At 34.6% G+C, this 17,402-nt stretch overlaps 1 protein-coding gene across 2 annotated transcripts in view; it reads right to left on the bottom strand.

Moving 5' to 3' along the window:
- Positions 1 to 1,570: 1,570 nt before the first annotated feature.
- Positions 1,571 to 17,402, bottom strand: part of AP3B1 (adaptor related protein complex 3 subunit beta 1) — a gene marked incomplete at both ends in the record, with an annotated part of 275,647 nt that continues 259,815 nt past the window's right edge. Inside the window, 2 exons of one of the 2 annotated variants that reach the window (XM_079703244.1) lie at positions 1,571 to 2,290; positions 13,847 to 13,985. In XM_079703244.1, coding sequence (XP_079559370.1) covers positions 2,137 to 2,290; positions 13,847 to 13,985 — 293 coding nt within the window. Of the gene's footprint in view, positions 2,291 to 3,101; positions 3,235 to 13,846; positions 13,986 to 17,402 lie in introns of those variants that run through there. The other variant, XM_079703245.1, reaches the window with a different exon arrangement.

The raw sequence follows: 17,402 nt of genomic DNA, 5'->3' as shown, positions 1-17,402 counted from the left end.
GAGCCATTCTTCAAGATTGGTGTACATATAATGTCCCATTAAGTGGACATTAAAATGAAAAAATATAGCGGGAATTAAGAATGTAACATTGACTAACCTGACTCAATGGAACAATTTAAAAGATAATCATGGATTATGATAAAGTTAAAGGAAACATGAGGTTAGGAACTCTGAATCACTGTACCAAAGAAAGGTAAAAAACAACAAAAAAACCCCTAAACCTTAAACTTGGGACTGTGGTCATTTCTCTAATTTCACTTATGTGAAAAAATATTTTAATGATAGTAAGCTACTGATATTCAAGTGGTATCAACTGTTAGCATACCACAACATATTAATATACATTTTAAATCTAAAAATTAGCAGTCAAAATTACTATCTTATTCAAAGGTAAAATCCTACTGAAATTTTCTTAGTTTTAAAAAACAGACAAATGTGTGATCTATTTTCAAAGATGAGTGCCCCAACTTAAGGAAAATAAAAATCTCTACATCACAACATGCATTTTCCCCTCTGCTTTGATGACAGTTAAGTCCAAATACGTTTTTCAGAAAATAAGTATTTAGCCTGTCAAATTCTTTACAGTGTTTCAAAAAGTTATTGACTTAAAAATCCAAAGTTGTAAAGCCCTAAGAAATAGGGTTAATAATGGAAATGCCAAAGGGCTGCAATTACAGAGGTGCTTCTTGGCGTGAGTACTATCCCAGTATACGTGTCTCCAGAGTGAAGAAGAACATGTGTCTGCCTCAGTAATACCTCCTGCAGAGTAACTGCTGCATTTCAGGAGCAGGAAATTTTAACAAGCTTGTTTGCTCTCTCCAGCTCACAAACTTAAAAATCTAAATAATTTTTTACAGCCCGAATGTTCCAAGAGTGTTTTTTTCTGCTTTTCTTTACTCTTTATATATGTTCTACAATGTTTCAATCAATGTACCTTTTCTTTTTTACTTTCAAAAAATCGTTATGTGGCTCTATACAAAGGGAACTGTCTTAGAGCCTATTATTAGCTTGTATTGGAAAGGTAAATACAATTTCAACTTTTAAAAGTATTAGGAAGAAGTTTTCTGATTATAGAACAATCAATAAAAACAGTACGTTGCCTAAGTTAGCAATAAAATACTCTAGGGCAAAGGCTAAAATGTTGATCATATAACTAGTTTTTAAGATTTCTATCATTTGGTTTATATTAGTTAGTTTCCAAAGGCATCAGTCAGTCCATCAAAGCTGGGCATCGAGATTTGTAAAGAAACAATGAGATTCAAAGAACTTCTTCAGTAGTTGTAATAGGCCTTGTAATCAGATCTCTACTAAGAGATCAAAATTGTACATAAAGAGACATGAAGATTTTTATTTTTGTTATTAAACATATCAACTTTTTTCTTGAAGTTAACTATGACATACGTAGAAAATCTACCTGGTTTGAAAGTAGTTTTTCTTTCACTAACTAAACACCATTGTTTCTCTGCATAATATAACACTCAAAATATTTATTTTAAGGAAACCTCAGCACATGAACTTAAGGAATATAAACAATTTCTCATTAAAAATGTAAAGACAAATGTTATTCAGGTGCTGGTTTATTTATCTTATTATTCAGAGATAATTTCATGATGACAGTTGTCAATAATCAGTTACAACACCAGGAAATTCACAGAACAAAATTTTACAGATAAATCGTTGTTTTTGAATTTAATTCTAAAAAAGTATGCTATCCCATTTTCACATACCAAGCTGAGAGGCCACTTATACTATTTCTAGGCTAATCTTTGCTTCCTGTGAGAGGGAAGATGATTTACAGTGAACTTTAAGTATCTAATTCATGTCCATCATTGTTGAAAAAGAGAAGGGAGCCGAGAAGGCCAGGAGTAGCAGGACAGAGAGAATGCCACATGGATTTAGGAGTTGAGATCACTGACAGTAAAATATATGTTCTTTGGTTAGCAAAGCGAAAAGGGGGAAAGTACTGCATACATGATAGATACACACTAGCATTCTAAAGCAGGAGACAAGAATGTCGAGAGTGTATTCTTCCCCCACTGCCAGATGGAAGGGCTATTATTATAAATGAAAGGCAGCAGTAGTGGATGCCAGGCACTTTTGTTGTGTGCCAGATTCTGAAGTCCAGATGTGAGCAGGTTACCCCTGGGACAGGACAGGCTTCAGCTCCCGCAGCAGAAGAGAACCAATCACAGTTTTCTCAGTGTTTATGATAAGCTGGGCTGTAGAGCCTTCCTTCAGTTCCACCGTGACTAGCATCAATGACCCACTGTGCACAGTTTTAGCTGCAAACCTGGAAGAAAAAAAAAAAGAGAGAGAGAGAGACCTTTTATCATGAGGGGAAAGAAGGAGACAGCATACATTCAAATAGGTTTAAAATAACTCGGTTTTTTCCAATAATTTATTACAGGTTCCCTACTGCCAAAAACCCAAAGCCAAGCATTCTTCTGAAAAATCAATAAACTGCCCAGCACCATGCTTACCACAAGCAGGTAATTTCAGTGTATCTTTGGAACAGAACAGAAAAAGGAGTTCTATTTTACTTATTCGTTTGAACAATAGATGCATGTGAATAATTCTCTATTACTACATATTTGGGAATCATTTATTCATTTGATATTTAACATTTCACCATGCATAGCGCCATTTAAAATAAACCACTCTATTTTTATCTTTAAAACGTGTTAAGAAAAAGGTACCTTTCTCAAAGAGCTTGAACTTTTAATTCCTCATATCTGAAAATGATTATGCAAGACATTAATTTTGTGTGCATTATAAACTCTTCATAAGTTTCAATGAATTCAGACATGTTAAATATTCAACTTCAATCTCTAATGTTGATGACATGTAACAAAATCACGTGATAGCCAAGTGCAACACCCTGCTCCCTCCGCTTGTATTTTTTTTAACGTTCAGAACGTTAGATCTTCTTTCTGCTTTAGAATGTAAAAGAGGAAACTTGAGGTCTAAGGCTCCATTACTAAATTCCGAGACACGAAGAACCTACTAATTACATGAAATTAAAAGCAAAACTAGCCTTTTAAGCACTGCAATTGACTGCAAAGCCGTTGGAGGCACAATGAACTTCTGTCAATCCTGCTAATTCATTCTGCCTGCACAGTTGAGCCCCAGAGACGGGAAGAGGGAGGTCCCCTCCTAGGCCTCCATTTTCCACGTAGAGCATGTTCCACACTTTTGGGGGACGGGTGGGGGGAGGGGGTTTGCTTGCAGGGATGACTGGAGAAAAACAAAGTTGCTGCGCATGAGCTTTTGAAAACACTAGCAAGTGTAGAGCAGGTCTGTGACCTGCTGTGACCCCACTCTGCAGGGCCGATCCCCTTTCCCCTTTCTGGAGGACACGTGTCTGAATCTGAGCCATCTGCCTCAATCTGCGCAACATCTTCAGCCACAATGGCACCCAGTTAGCCCTGACAGCAGCTCACAATACATAAAAATCAGACTGCTGCGCTGACAGCGCTCTGTGGCCTATTCAAGAGCCAACCAACTGGTCAGTGTCTCATGTCTGACAATTAGCATGGGCCTTGCACAGAGCCCACGGTGTCCTCGGGGATCTGTTTAATTACCATCAACATAAAAGAGGGAGTTTATCAGGAGACACTCAGAAAAACTTCACTCCTGACTTAATTAAAATATTAGCCACTTAAGCAGGAAGCAGATTCTCTTTAAATGAAAAGTAATTTCTTTTTTTGAGTTTTTTTAAAAAAAAAAAAGACATCAAAATCTCATAACATATTAGATTCTTGCTTTCTCTTTTTTGTGTGTGTGTGTGTGGACCTAACAAGCCATTTTTGGCCTAAATAGAATCATGAAAATCAATTTTCCAACAATAATTAGAATAATGCATCAAAAGCAAGACAAATATGCTAATTTTACTAAGATGAAAATATTATCAACACTTTTAAGTCGTGTTTTAAAATGTTAGCCAATGGGTGGTAGACAAAGTATGTTAGAAACCTTCATAGACATTTATTTGTGTACTCTCCAAACATGCTGAAGACTTGTAAGGAATCCGATAGAGCAGTTTTTCCACCAAGAGAAGCAACTGTAAGTAGAGCCAGTTTAGGAACAGAAATCATACCAATGTTTTTAAAAAGGTTTTATAAAGCTCTGGACATACATACCCATTTGCTCTTTAGACGCCCATACATGAGATTGGGAACTGGGCAACTCAGCTGCCTCTTTGAGAGAACACAAGATCACCAGCCCTGAAATGACCTCTCTTTTCTATCACCCCTTGCAGGTTTCTGCATTTCTTTTGTCCAAATTTTCGAGGTTCTTCTGCTTCATAGGAGAACCCTGTTTCTGTATTTCTGTTAAACCATGTCACCAGATGATAGATACTAGGTGGCTCTGTTGTCTCATCCATTTATGCAACTTTCCCCACAGATGTGGTCATCACCAAATCTTCATTCAACAAATATTTCAGCAGAGGTCCCTATTTCTGACAGGGTTATCATTATGTCAATGATAGTCTTTATTTACTTAACACTTGTGCCTTGGGAACACGGAGAAGAAGACTGTGTCTGAAAAGGAACGCAAAAGTTCCTACTGACTGTTGACTGTCAGGGTTGCACAGCCCCAAGGCACATTTTATCTCTTTTCTATTAAAACTTAGGGTTGATGTTACAATAATATAAACTCAGCAGAGACAAATGTCAATTTTGATATCAGTATGTTTACAGAGATTAAAACTAGTGTCTTGTACCTGTTTTAAAAATCCTAATACCACAAAATGCTCAATACTGGAAAGAATAGGGGCACATAAGAGGCATTTGCTTACACTGCAGTGGAAACACGCTAAGCGAATCATCCTAGCAATAAAATCTGTTACCTGGTGTGAAAGCCTACTGCCTTTTAACTAGGTCTGTATGTTCTAATGGGCACAAATGATAGAAGCAATGTTTTAAAGCAGAAGACCAGAAGATCAGATGTTCTGACATTCTCATTTCACAGTTCAAAAAGGATGTATTTAATTGGAACACAGCATGATTACAATTGGTTTGTTTTGGTCCATGAAAGCAGAAGCCACCCCCTCCCCCCAACATTTATTAATCATTTAACTCCCAAACAGGCTATGCTTTAACATACGTTTAAAAGATAGTTATGGAAAGAGTACTAGTTAGTAAATAACAAATAGCTAGCTTTGGGATATAAGAAACACTGATTATAAAGACAGCTTGGGTCAAATACCTGCATACTAAATTTAATGGCTGACATAAGAACCTTTGTACTTGGCCTCAAACTAAGATCACACTGTGACAATTTTTTCCCCAGAAAACCTGTGAAGTTTTTGATCACTGTAATGATAATAGCAGCTATCGTTTATTAAGTGCTGTGTGCACTGGGTACTAAGTACTTCACTTGCATTATTTCATTTGATTCTGAGTCAGATCAATTTGTAGGTGAGGAAACTGAGGCCCAAAGACATTGAGAAACTCGCTCAGGGACACATAGCTAGTGAATGGTTGAGGAGGAATTTGAACCCAAGCTTTCTGATTCTAGATCACACACATTCTCTTAATACATGCAAAATGCCCTCTTAATATTTGTTTTTTATCTCTCAACATGTAAATTAAGGTTTTTCTTATTTACCTAATATGCATATAACCTATTATTGTTCCAGAAACTTTAAGAAGGAAGATTTTTCTCTTCAAAAGTTGTGTACCTGATTGGTAATATTCTGTAATTCAAAGCATCTTGACTTGATTCTTTGTCACAACACATTTTAAAGTTCTGCCTTTAAAGATTAAAAAAAATAAAGAAACATTCCCCACCCCCACTCCTTCAAAAGAGACACCAACAATGAAAAATACAAAACCTTGAATGGAGCTGTAATGTAGGGAGGGACGACTGGGAGACCAACCAACCTCAAACACCAGTAACACCACAAATGAGAACAAATAAGTGGATGACAGTTAAAGAGGTATTGCCTATGTAAGATGGGCTCCATGTTATTAAAAGGATACCAGCTAGGTATTTTTCATTTTCATTCTACCACCAAGCACTCACTGTTTCTAATCACCAACTGAGAAGGTAAAACTGTTTGGATATATTTGTATTTCATCTTGTTAAATGTCTTTTTGTCTATTATCTCTAGCAATTGACATTTAATCTTTCAAGTCCACAAGAATTCCTAAGAATTAAAGAAAAAGATGAAATAAGGTGGTTGCCAAACCTAAATCAAAGTATGTACTACTCTTCTAAAAAAGTTAATTTGTTTTAACTACTGACAAAATTATGAAACAGGTCAAATAATATATTTGTTCAAATATATTTAAACAAATATATTCTTTACGATGCACGGACTTACTCCTTCATGCACTTAAACCATACTTTTTTTAGATTTGTAGGAAAATGCCTATGGACCTTAAATGCTCTTTGTTGGAAGGAAAAGAATCCTACAACTCAATTGTTTTAATAACTCAAATGTTGATAGAACAACATGAATTGAAAAATATTTATCTGAGAGGCTGCATCAATCTCCAGGGTATTCACAAACATAAAACTTTTTTACGCAGAATCACATTTGCTACACTTAACGCAACAGCTCAAAGACATGCTTTTTCTTCTCTTGGATAGTCTTCCTGGTTTCTGATTTTTCTATTCTGAGTTCAATTTTCTTGTGTTTTCTATTCTACTGGTTACCAGGAGCTGTGACAATGGCCCACTCAGGCTAAAACTTTTTTTTTCTCACTCTGTACATGAAGCCTTCAATTACTGTCTGCTGAAGCAGACAGAATCCTATTAGTAAGAAAGACGATCACAAGATGCAGTGCCCTGCCCTAGCTATATAAAAATAATTAGTCCAAAGTTGACAAATGTGTAATGAAGTTGCACAATGCTTATACATAAGAAATACTGGTTTGAATAAGCCTCCTAACATCGAATACCAAAGCATGTTGATTTGGAGTATTATTTTCCAAAGGATTTAAAATGATAAACCCTTATAATTTTGAGTTAATATAGCATAACATTTTTAAAAGGCAGAGAATTTGTAAGTTGTAAAAAAAGTCCCATTTTTTTGACTGTAAAAATGTATTTTGAAGTTAAGCCCATTACACTATTGAATTAATATTGAGAAAAAATTTACATGTGATTCAAGTTTAGAGAATTTATCCAAAGCAATGTATTTTTCCCTATTATTTTTTAAAAAGCCAGCAATATTGTAGTTTTTTCCTTTAACATTCTGATGAGAATAGTTAAAACAAAAAATAAGCTACCATCAGAATTTAGGACTCTCTATTTTCTATTCTAATCTTTAGAATTGGTATAAAAAGTGATGCCCCACACTATCCTGTCAACGATGCATTCTCTTTATACAGGAAAGCTAAGAAAATCTAAGTGCACTTTCTCAAAGGAGATACGAAACATTCCAGTTATTCCAGAGCATTTTTGGTTTGTCTGTTTGGTGGGGGTGGGGTGGATGGGACTTAACAGAAAACCAGAAAGTAAAACAAATAAATTCTTACCCCATTCTCTTTGATTCCTTATAAAATTGTCAACCCAGAAGGAAAATCATCAAGAATACCTTTCTTTCATTTTTACCTGAAAACATTTATATATTCCTATTTGTAAAATTGTTGCAGTGTAGAATATTACTTCACAAACAATGAAATTAAATAAAATTTAAATATACAATGTTTTAAAGCAAAAGTCAACTGCAGTTTGGTTATTTCTGAAATATCCAAGTACGCCGCCTTCTATGTAAAAATTAACTGAGGTCCACATTTGCTTTTCAATGAATTGCTTGCTCACAGAGCCTGCAGAGAGCAAAGCAGTCAGATAAAAAAAGCAGTGCTGCCCTCTAGTGGACAACCACCAACGTGAGAAAAACTCTGATCACGAAATAGGTTCCACAAATCTTAGTCCTGGTTTGAGATGCCAATTTGTTTTTTGTCTGGTTTTTTTTTTTTATTTATTTTTTAATTTTTTTTTAGCGGTATGTGGGCCTCTCACTGTTGTGGCCTCTCCCGTTGCGGAATACAGGCTCCGGACGCGCAGGCTCAGCGGCCATGGCTTACGGACCCAGCCGCTCCGCGGCATGTGGGATCTTCCCGGACCGGGGCACGAACCCGTGTCCCCTGCATCGGCAGGCGGACTCTCAACCACTGCGCCACCAGGGAAGCCCTATTTGTTTGTTTGTTTTTTGGCTGTGCCACGTGGCTTGTGGGGATCTTAGTTCCCTTACCAGGGATTGAACCCCGGGCCCTCTGCAGTGAAAGTGCCAAGTCCTAACCACTGGACCACTGGAAATTCTCTCCAATTTGTCATATTATAGAAAAGACTGAAGCCTGGCATCTTTATATTAACAACTGTTTGTACAAAATTTGGTTTTAAGACAGATGAAGTATGGTGACTATAGTATCAGGCTTATAAAATTAGGGCACCAAGCCATCAAATGTCATTCTTGTCCATTATGGTCCTTCAAAATTACCCAGTATTTAAATATTCCATAGTTATCAGGGGAAAAGAAATAAAACAACTAGCAAACAAAAACAATAACCCAAAGGTTGATCAACCTAAGAACCAAAAAAAGGAAAATATCAAAGACCCCCACCAAGAAGTAACTATGTCATTCATGTTTGTAACCCCAGCAGCAACAAAATCTGTCACAAAGGTCTTCAAAAAATATTGAATGAAGGAGTTACACAATATAGATATTTTAGGATACAAACAATGTATATACCAGTATTTCCCCTATTAATAACCATAAACATGTATACAACAGTGATTCACTGGATGAGTTTAAGAACCAGAAATGAAATAAGTTGTTCTTTACAACTACTTTAAGTAAAAAAAAATTTCATTTTAATCCTAAAACAATAAACTGTCTTTAAGTGTGTTGATAAATTAAAAAGTTGGCTACTAGGTTGCCATGGATTCACAGTTCCATTCACAACACCAGATTTTTCTAATAGTTAAGGACCTAAGTAACAACAGTAAAACAGTTATTCTATAAGGACTGTAATTATTCACAGGTTGTATATGTTCAAAATTTTCAAATTAAAGAAGTGACAGGGTAAACAAAATCCAAACCATAGATTACGATATACAGGGGGAAAAAAAGAACGTAAGTACTGAATACAAGTTAATGAAAGCTGTCCTAAGGTCTTACTGAATAAGCTAAGAACTAAAATAGAATCGTGGCAGAGACATGGCTTTCTGTTTTCACTCAAATATCACCCCTTATAAGGTCAATTTGTTGTTCACGAAAGGGAAAAATGAGTAGGTTGTATGACAACTGTTTTTTAACAATACTACTGTATATGAATGTCAGAATTCCTGAAACTGGGTTAAAATGTAAAATATTGAGACTGCTGAAAGACAAACTTTTACTTATGGTCTAAGACTGTTTCACAGCGACCACTGTAATGTGCTACTCTAGTTAACAACAGACTTTCTTGGCTGGAACACACTGGATAAAAAGCAGAAAAACCTAAATCAAACATCTTGTCTACTGATGTTCCTTAATGACTAATCTGTAAAAAAGAAACATAAACACAGAAAAATATATTTTAAAATATGCCATGTGGCTAGCATTAACTATGAACTTTTGGAACATTTATCTGCAACCACTTGGAATACTGGGTCCTGTCCCAGCCGTCCTGAATCTGAGTTTTTGGGTGTGGGTCCCAGGAACCTGAGTTTTACACAAACTCCCACATGGTTCTTTTATACAGAACAACGTTAGAGATTTTGAAGGTATAGATTTTTTGGCTTTCTGCATTTTGGTCATTTTTATTCATTAGTTTATCAGAGGACAAGCAATGTAATTAAAGCAAATGCACCTCAGTTTCTACACTACTGAATACGAATCTCCTTCACAAACACTTACTTAATTTCTTTCTTGGAGGGACACAAGAAATTTTTTCTGGCCCGGGATAAACCTAGGATTTCCAATGCTAGTCTCTCTAACCTCCCCTAAAACACATAAAATCTTCACCTTTTAACTTTTCAGTGTATTCATATACTGGTTTACTGTTGTTCATTCTGCCCTTTGTATATACTCTATTAGTATTGTTTTAAATAATGTGTTTTAAGACTTTCACAGTGTCTCACATTCTTATATATGAGTATCTAACATAGGACATGAAGATGTTCAGCTATATATTTAATAAATGCTTTTTATGACTTTTTTGATTCTGACTTCTCTATTACCCCTTATCATGTGGTAACTGTAATTTGGAAAACAGCAGATTGGCACAATGACCATAAGTCTGTAGATCTCAATAAGATGGTTTTGTTCTCAAAGAGCAGCTTCTTCAACCAGTAAGTACATACCACAGAAATGAAGATAAAATTAAGTCTTTCAGTAGTATACTGGTTGGCTTTCTGATTCTATGGCTCATTTAGAAAATCAAAACTCAATGTCACATAATCTGAAAGTAGTTCTACTTTCTCAACTGATCTTTGAAACTGGTTAACTATGCTGAAAATGCTCCTGGTTTTTGAACTGAATTCCATAAAACTTGTGCTCCTTTTTTTTTTTTTTTTTTTTTTTTTTGCTGTACGAGGGCCTCTCACTGTTGTGGCCTCTCCTGTTGCGGAGCGCAGGCTCAGCGGTCATGGCTCACAGGCCTAGCCACTTCGCGGCATGTGGGATCCTCCCGGACTGGGGCACGAACCCGTGTCCCCTGCATCGGCAGGCGGACTCTCAACCACTGCACCACCAGGGAAGCCCTGTGCTCCTTTAATTGACTTTTTCTTAATGGAGGTATTTGCTGTTAATGTGTTAGGAACCATTTTCTCTTATGTGTTCAATTAAAATTTCTACTTTATATTGTTACACACTTCTACATATTAATGAAGATTCACTTTTTCTTAGCTAATTCTTATGTTAAATACTTTTTAACTCGGTATTTAATGTAAAAAAATATTCAAATTGTAAAGAGTAGTAGGAATAAATTATCCTAAAACTAGACAATGGGAACTTAATTCATTGAATGGTCAGAAAGAATATTCTAATGCTAATTAAAAAGTCCTCTCAGAAATGAAAGATCCTGAAAAATTAAATAGAACATAGGTAGGCCAGCCAAGAATAATTTATTGTACTGAAAATTTTAATTTCTTAAAATACTAATGGTCAAAATGCTTTTCAAGCTTGTTGTTTTTTATTAAAAGTGATTACCATTAATAAATACAATAATGGTTTTGGTCCTATTTTTCATAAACTCAAAAAAGCAACTACCACAGAAGAATAGAGAAGTCATTCAAAAATCTCATAGAGATTTCAATTTTATTACTAACAATTAAATAATATAAAGGCTTAGATATATAAACTCATTCATCCCACAGGGTAATCCCCTACTGAACACTGTCAAAAACATTAATACAATTCAATAAAGTGGTAAACTGTTAATTTGTTATTATAAACAGTAATTGCTATTTCATTTTAAATGAAATTAAGAAAGCCATTGGTACAGACTGTACTAACAACTGTTTATTTCAGTCTTAACTTACTGAGCATAAAAGAATGGCAAAAAATGTTACATTTGTGGGATAGTAATTTTTGTCAATATCTGTATGAAAACTACAAATAACTCTAGGTATTTATTGGAAGCCTTCTAAAATTTAAAACATTATTATAGCCATACCTTACTATAAAAAAAGCAAATGTAAAACATTTTCAATAAGTACAATGAGACGTGTGAGGCAAGTTAAGATAGCATAGCCTATTTAGAATTATATATAGGCCTTTTATTCACTTTTGGCTCTGTAGTAACTTGGGCTCCTCCACCAAGTTACAGAGCCAAATACCAGGCCACTGTGATAAGGCTGGACTGGAAAAGTGTCAACACATTGCAGAAGTGTATGAGGACCATGGCCATTAAGTATAAGTGCAAACTCTGCACTCCAAAGCCAGATAGAAATGGTTCCTAGTTGTGTGTCTCCCCTGCACTGGTATGGATAATTGAGAATTGACTGTAACTTAATCCTGTGAACAGGCATTAAGTTATAAACCACCAAGACAAGTTATAGGCAAACTTTATGCTTTAATAAGAATTATACAACTGTGCTAAGTGTCTTACTTAGTCTGTTTCCGAATAGGAAAATGGCTTTCATATTAGTTGGCTTTGAGAAGGTAATCTGGCTATTTTCTTCTAAGAAACAAAAACCTGGAACACTGTCACCGCTTTCAGAAAAGTTAAAAACCCGCATACAAAGCAAAACAAAAACTTAATTAGAAGTTCCAACATAAACAAGGGTTACCTTATGTTGTTTTGTCTACTACAAAGGAACATATTAAAATAAGACTGAAGTATTGCTGGATACTAGATGTGTCAGGTAAAATTTCATAGAGCATAAGCTAAAAGTTACTGTTGATGTACAATATTTTGGTGTTTTTAGTAATTTCAATAATTCAAAAGATCCATAAATAAAACAGAACAACTTCTGCTGAAGAAAATAACTCAGGATAGTGAAAAAAAGTACTTAAAGCAGAAAACAAAACAAGGAAGACTTAGAACCAAAAATTTTACTAAAAGCCTTCTTTTTGTTCATTTTTTCCCCTATTGACCAACGCTAACTGACAGATAAGGTGTATTTGCATGGCGGTACCAATATGATGACCGTATATCCATTTTATTATTTTATCACCACCCTATGTGAGATAGATAGGGCTTATCAAAAATTAAGAAATGGAAGCATCAGATCTCTTGAGCAACTTACGTAAGGACCTCCTCTTCGCAAAAAAAAAAAAAAAAAAAAAAAGGCACAAGGCAAATTTGAGTTTTGACTAGTACATGCAGTTTTCATTCTGTCATGATTAGTAGATGAAGTTAGGCAACTCTGTAATGGCAGATCAAGACTTGAACTCAGCTCTTCTGATGTCAAGTCCAACGTTCTTCCATAGATAACAGAATTTCATTTCAATCACCTTCTTTCCCTGCCATCAATTTCCAAACAGATGAGGAACTTAAAGCCCATAAGGAGAAGTTATAAAGCCCAATAATGGCAGAACTGAGTCTAAAAAAATCCAGACCACCCACAGAACTCTTTATATGGGGCCTCTCTTGCCCCTGTATTAATTTAAAAATACATTTTTAAAGGGTTGAAGGCGTTCTCTTTGATTTTCAATTTATTTCCGAAATGTAATGGTGGAAGTATGCCATTGGCAGTAGAATGGCAGAGGAATTAAAGATAGTTTGCAATGAATTCCTTTAAACTCACAGAGGACTAAGTAACAACTGCATGTTTATTTAAGGAGTAATTATTTTACTTTCATTTCAAGCCACTAGCATTCATAAGAATACAAAGAAGGCACATACTAATCACATTTTATGCTACCTTTAAGGACAAATAACTTGCACCTCATGTTTTAGATGGTTGGTGGTGAAGATATTTCCTGGCCTAAGAAACAGAAGCTGCATTTGGCCCCATGCTGGTTGTCTAGCAGCTCCTTACTACTGGAAGCAGCCTTAGGGAATTGCTGTCAAAAGGAAATCTATACCCAAACTTCCCCCTTTTCAAGTAAAAAAGTCCAAATCCATTGCTTTATAAAACAGTTCTTCCTGGAATTCACTGAAACTGGTGAAATAAGAAATTCTCAGCCATATCTCACACAAGGTACCTTGACAAATCACCAAGCTACTATAAAATGCAGGTATACTATCTCTATCTTTCAGGAGAGCCCTATCTGTGTACTAAGGATTGTATGAAATAGGGAAGAGGGCCTTAATCCAAACCAATCAATCAAATGTATCATCATAAAAAAGGAGGGGCACATATATGTTTAGGGGTTATTATTTTCAAGGAAAATTATGAATTGAAAAGTATATATTTATACATGTAGACAAGTTATCTCCACATCACGTGTCATTGAACCTACCTGTGTATGTTATCTTGGCCAGAAGGGACTACACCTACGTTGGCTACGTTTACAACCTTCTGAAGGATCACAGAGGAAGTGAAATTCTGCGGTGCAGCAATAATTACAGTAGAAGTTTCATTCATTCCCGTTAGCATTCCTGTAAGAGCAAAAGGCAGCTCCCTTTTACTAATTTCTTTATGAAAATTACATTAAACAATTTAAAATTCATAGCCAAAATTTAAAAACTTTTTTAAGAGAAGAAATACCACTTCAGAATGTAATTTACAAGATAATTATCATAAAATTAAAATGAACTGCAACTGATTAAAAAAATTTTTTTAATCCTCGTTGTGTTGAAAAATGTGTAAAAATGCAGTCGAACATCACTCTTAATAACCTGATTTTAAATACTAAGATTGATAAAAGCATAGAATCACAAAGATAAAATTCCAATTTCAGTCCCTTTAAAATATACGCAATTAATTTGGGCTTTATAAACTATTAAGTTTTTACTTTTTAAGAGTTTGGTTTTTTTTCATTCTCCTTTTCATTCAAAGACCTCTCTTACCAAATGCTGCTTGAGAACAAATCAAAGTGTTTCTGGAATAACTAGAAGCATTACACAATGAACGGTCTCAATATAATGGATCAAAGTTATCTCAACAGTGACTGAAAGTCACCGAACAGTTACGTGGTTCTAAAACATGGACAAGTATCTAAGCTACACTTAGTGATAACAGTATTTGCGCCTAGTAAGTAGAACTATGGTTACTGACAAAAACAACTGAAATTTCTGAAGCAAAAACATTTGAGAACAAAAGAAACAATGTAAATTGGAAAAACTTAAATCCCAGAGACATTTCAAATAATATTTAAGAAAGAAACTAAGTTAAGCAAAATCATGAACAAAAACCATATAGAATTAACACAAGGCATGCCATTAATATCAGAATCTTACGTACAAATGTTCAAAGGGCAAATTCAATAACATACCAAACTCTTGGAACAGATACTGAAATTAAGTACCTGGTTAAAAAAAACCAAAATAGTTATAATAAATGCCATCTATCTGGATCTGTGATGTAAGTCATTGACTCCTAACGGTTATCTACTAAAAATGATTATCTTTTGAGACACATGATATGTGTACGATAGTTTATAAAATTTATGAAAATGGTAAAAGCTGATTTTATATTTTCAAAAGGCCTTCCACCTTTAGAATTATGTATTTAATTTTGTTATTTATTGCAAATACAACAGAAAAAAATTTAAATCCCTATGATTTAGCAGCATGAAGACTAAAGCCTAACACTGTAAAAAGACTTACTTAGCTTTTAACAAAGAACAGTTTTTACTAACCACTTTCAAACTCGGGGACACTATGTTCTGTCTTAGACTGTATAACTTCAATATTAGGCAAAAGCTTTAAAAACCACACACGCTAACACTGCTTTTAAGTAAAGCACAGTGGCTGCTGACATAACACTGCTGAGAGATGTGTGTACTCATTTAGGATTTAAACCTTCTCCATTAAGCTCTATTGAAGAGCAACTTCTGAATAAATGAATGCAACTATGTTTATGTTAAAAGCCTGTTTCCCTCGGCCTGTAATTAAAGGAAATGTTGTACAAAGCCAGTACTTTTGTCAAGCTCCTGTAAATGGAAAGATGGATAGCACTCAGAGAAGTGAATGCATTGCTTCATATTTAACCTTAACACTCTTGTCATTAATGGTTTGTCTAACTTGGTCTATAAGAGACAAGGTATTGCTCCACTGAAGTAAAATTTAAAAAAATCAACTAAACCATGCTTTTCAGAACAGAAGATTCATTATCGCCAGCTAATGTATTGGCATAAAGCAAAGTAACATGCTATCAAGTAAGGCACACATTCAATCTGCCTTCCCACCCCCCTTTATTTTTAACTCATGCTGTTTTATTGTTATAGGCAATTTGTACCACTCAGCATGACAGTGTAAACTGAATCAAGATTAATTTACATGCAAAAGAACACTTAGGAGAGCAGCATGGTAAGCAAATGTATTGTCTCGATTGCTGAGGTGGAAAAAGAACCTGGAAAGAAAAAAAGGTGCTCTAATTAAGGGGCATCAAATATGATTGCCTGCGGTGGTTAAGGGCCAGAAAATAGTGAATGTCTGGCCATTTAAAGAATTAGCATCTTGCTAGCTAGCAACCCAGAAGATGGAGGTATAAATCATAATGAAATTAAGTAGCCATTCTAGGTTTCTTAAACCAGAGATTTTTTCTAAATGAAAATATATCAGGTATTCTTAAATTAACGAGAAAGAAAAATATGCCAAGATATCATTAAAAGTTTCTTCTACAAAAACAGACTTCAAACACTATACAGCCTGCTCATGCATAATAAAGGTAAAGTTACTGGAGAAATATTTTAAAATTCTCAGACTACACAATTTGTTGCTTCATTAGAATTTACCTAATTTTGGTGAGGCACTGGACAGCACTTAATTTAGGTTAATCAGCTGGAATTAACTGCTAAAATGTAAATAAAATAAGAAAAGAAGATTTTTAAAATTTCTTGTAAGTTTTAGATTTCCAATTTAATTCGTAAGAAGAAAATGAATAAGAGGAGGAAATTTGGAATAAGCGGTTGGCTTGGGTCTCTTACAATTAAAACTGCTTCAAGAAACGCAATTACATTTTTAAAAGTAAAACAGAGATCTCTATTGATAGTACTGAAATCATCCCAGAGCTAGATCATGAACTAACTTTGCAAGGCTCAAAACTCATAATAATGAAAAAAATATGGCTTCTGATTAAGGCTCATAATACAAATACTCTGGATAACTTCAAAATATACGATAAACCAATCTTTTGTTTAGCACTTTGACTACCAACCTTATAAAAATGCATGTTTGGTCATGAACTCAAAATGCAACAACTGAGAAAAAGTGATAGAGCAGGCTGTATATTAGGAAGAAAACATTTCCGTTTAAAAAAATATTAATCTAATATGTACAACCTGTTAGAAGTATTCTTATTTAATATTATATACACTTTTCAAATATGAACATCTGTATAAAAATAGAACCATATTTCTCATGTTTTTAATTATAATTTCTTCAGTCAAATCCTAGTTAATACATTTAATACATTTCTTGAGTCTTGAAATATATGCCTTGTGAAATGCGATATTAAGTGTGTAAATTCATTTTATTTAAAGTAGAAAAACAAGTTAAAGCTAGCATGTAATGATGCACAGACATTTCTTAAATTTACTGGCATTTTAACTTCCCGAAGTTTGCACTGATAAAATCTGAGGAAAGCGATTTTTATTCTGATTTAGAATTTTCAGTTAATGAGTCATTTCTAGGTATCTTCTGCAAAATAAGCTAAGCTCTTCCTAGAGTAGTATAACAAATAAATACATGTGTAAAGTTGAGAATTGAGACCTCTATTACCAAAGCAGCTGAAATCTAGAACTAAAAGGATGCTATTGAAGACTCTTTAAACCTGCGGTAAATTTGTCAGCATCAAGTCCCACATCAAAGAATGAACTCAGGAGGACAGAAAGCATGATACAGAAATGCCAA

This window comes from Hyperoodon ampullatus (genome assembly GCF_949752795.1).
Source record: "Hyperoodon ampullatus genome assembly, chromosome: 4".
In the NCBI taxonomy this organism is placed as follows: domain Eukaryota; kingdom Metazoa; phylum Chordata; class Mammalia; order Artiodactyla; family Ziphiidae; genus Hyperoodon; species Hyperoodon ampullatus.
The sequence above is the reverse complement of the archived record's forward strand: the minus strand, read 5'-3'. Positions and strand labels throughout refer to the sequence as shown.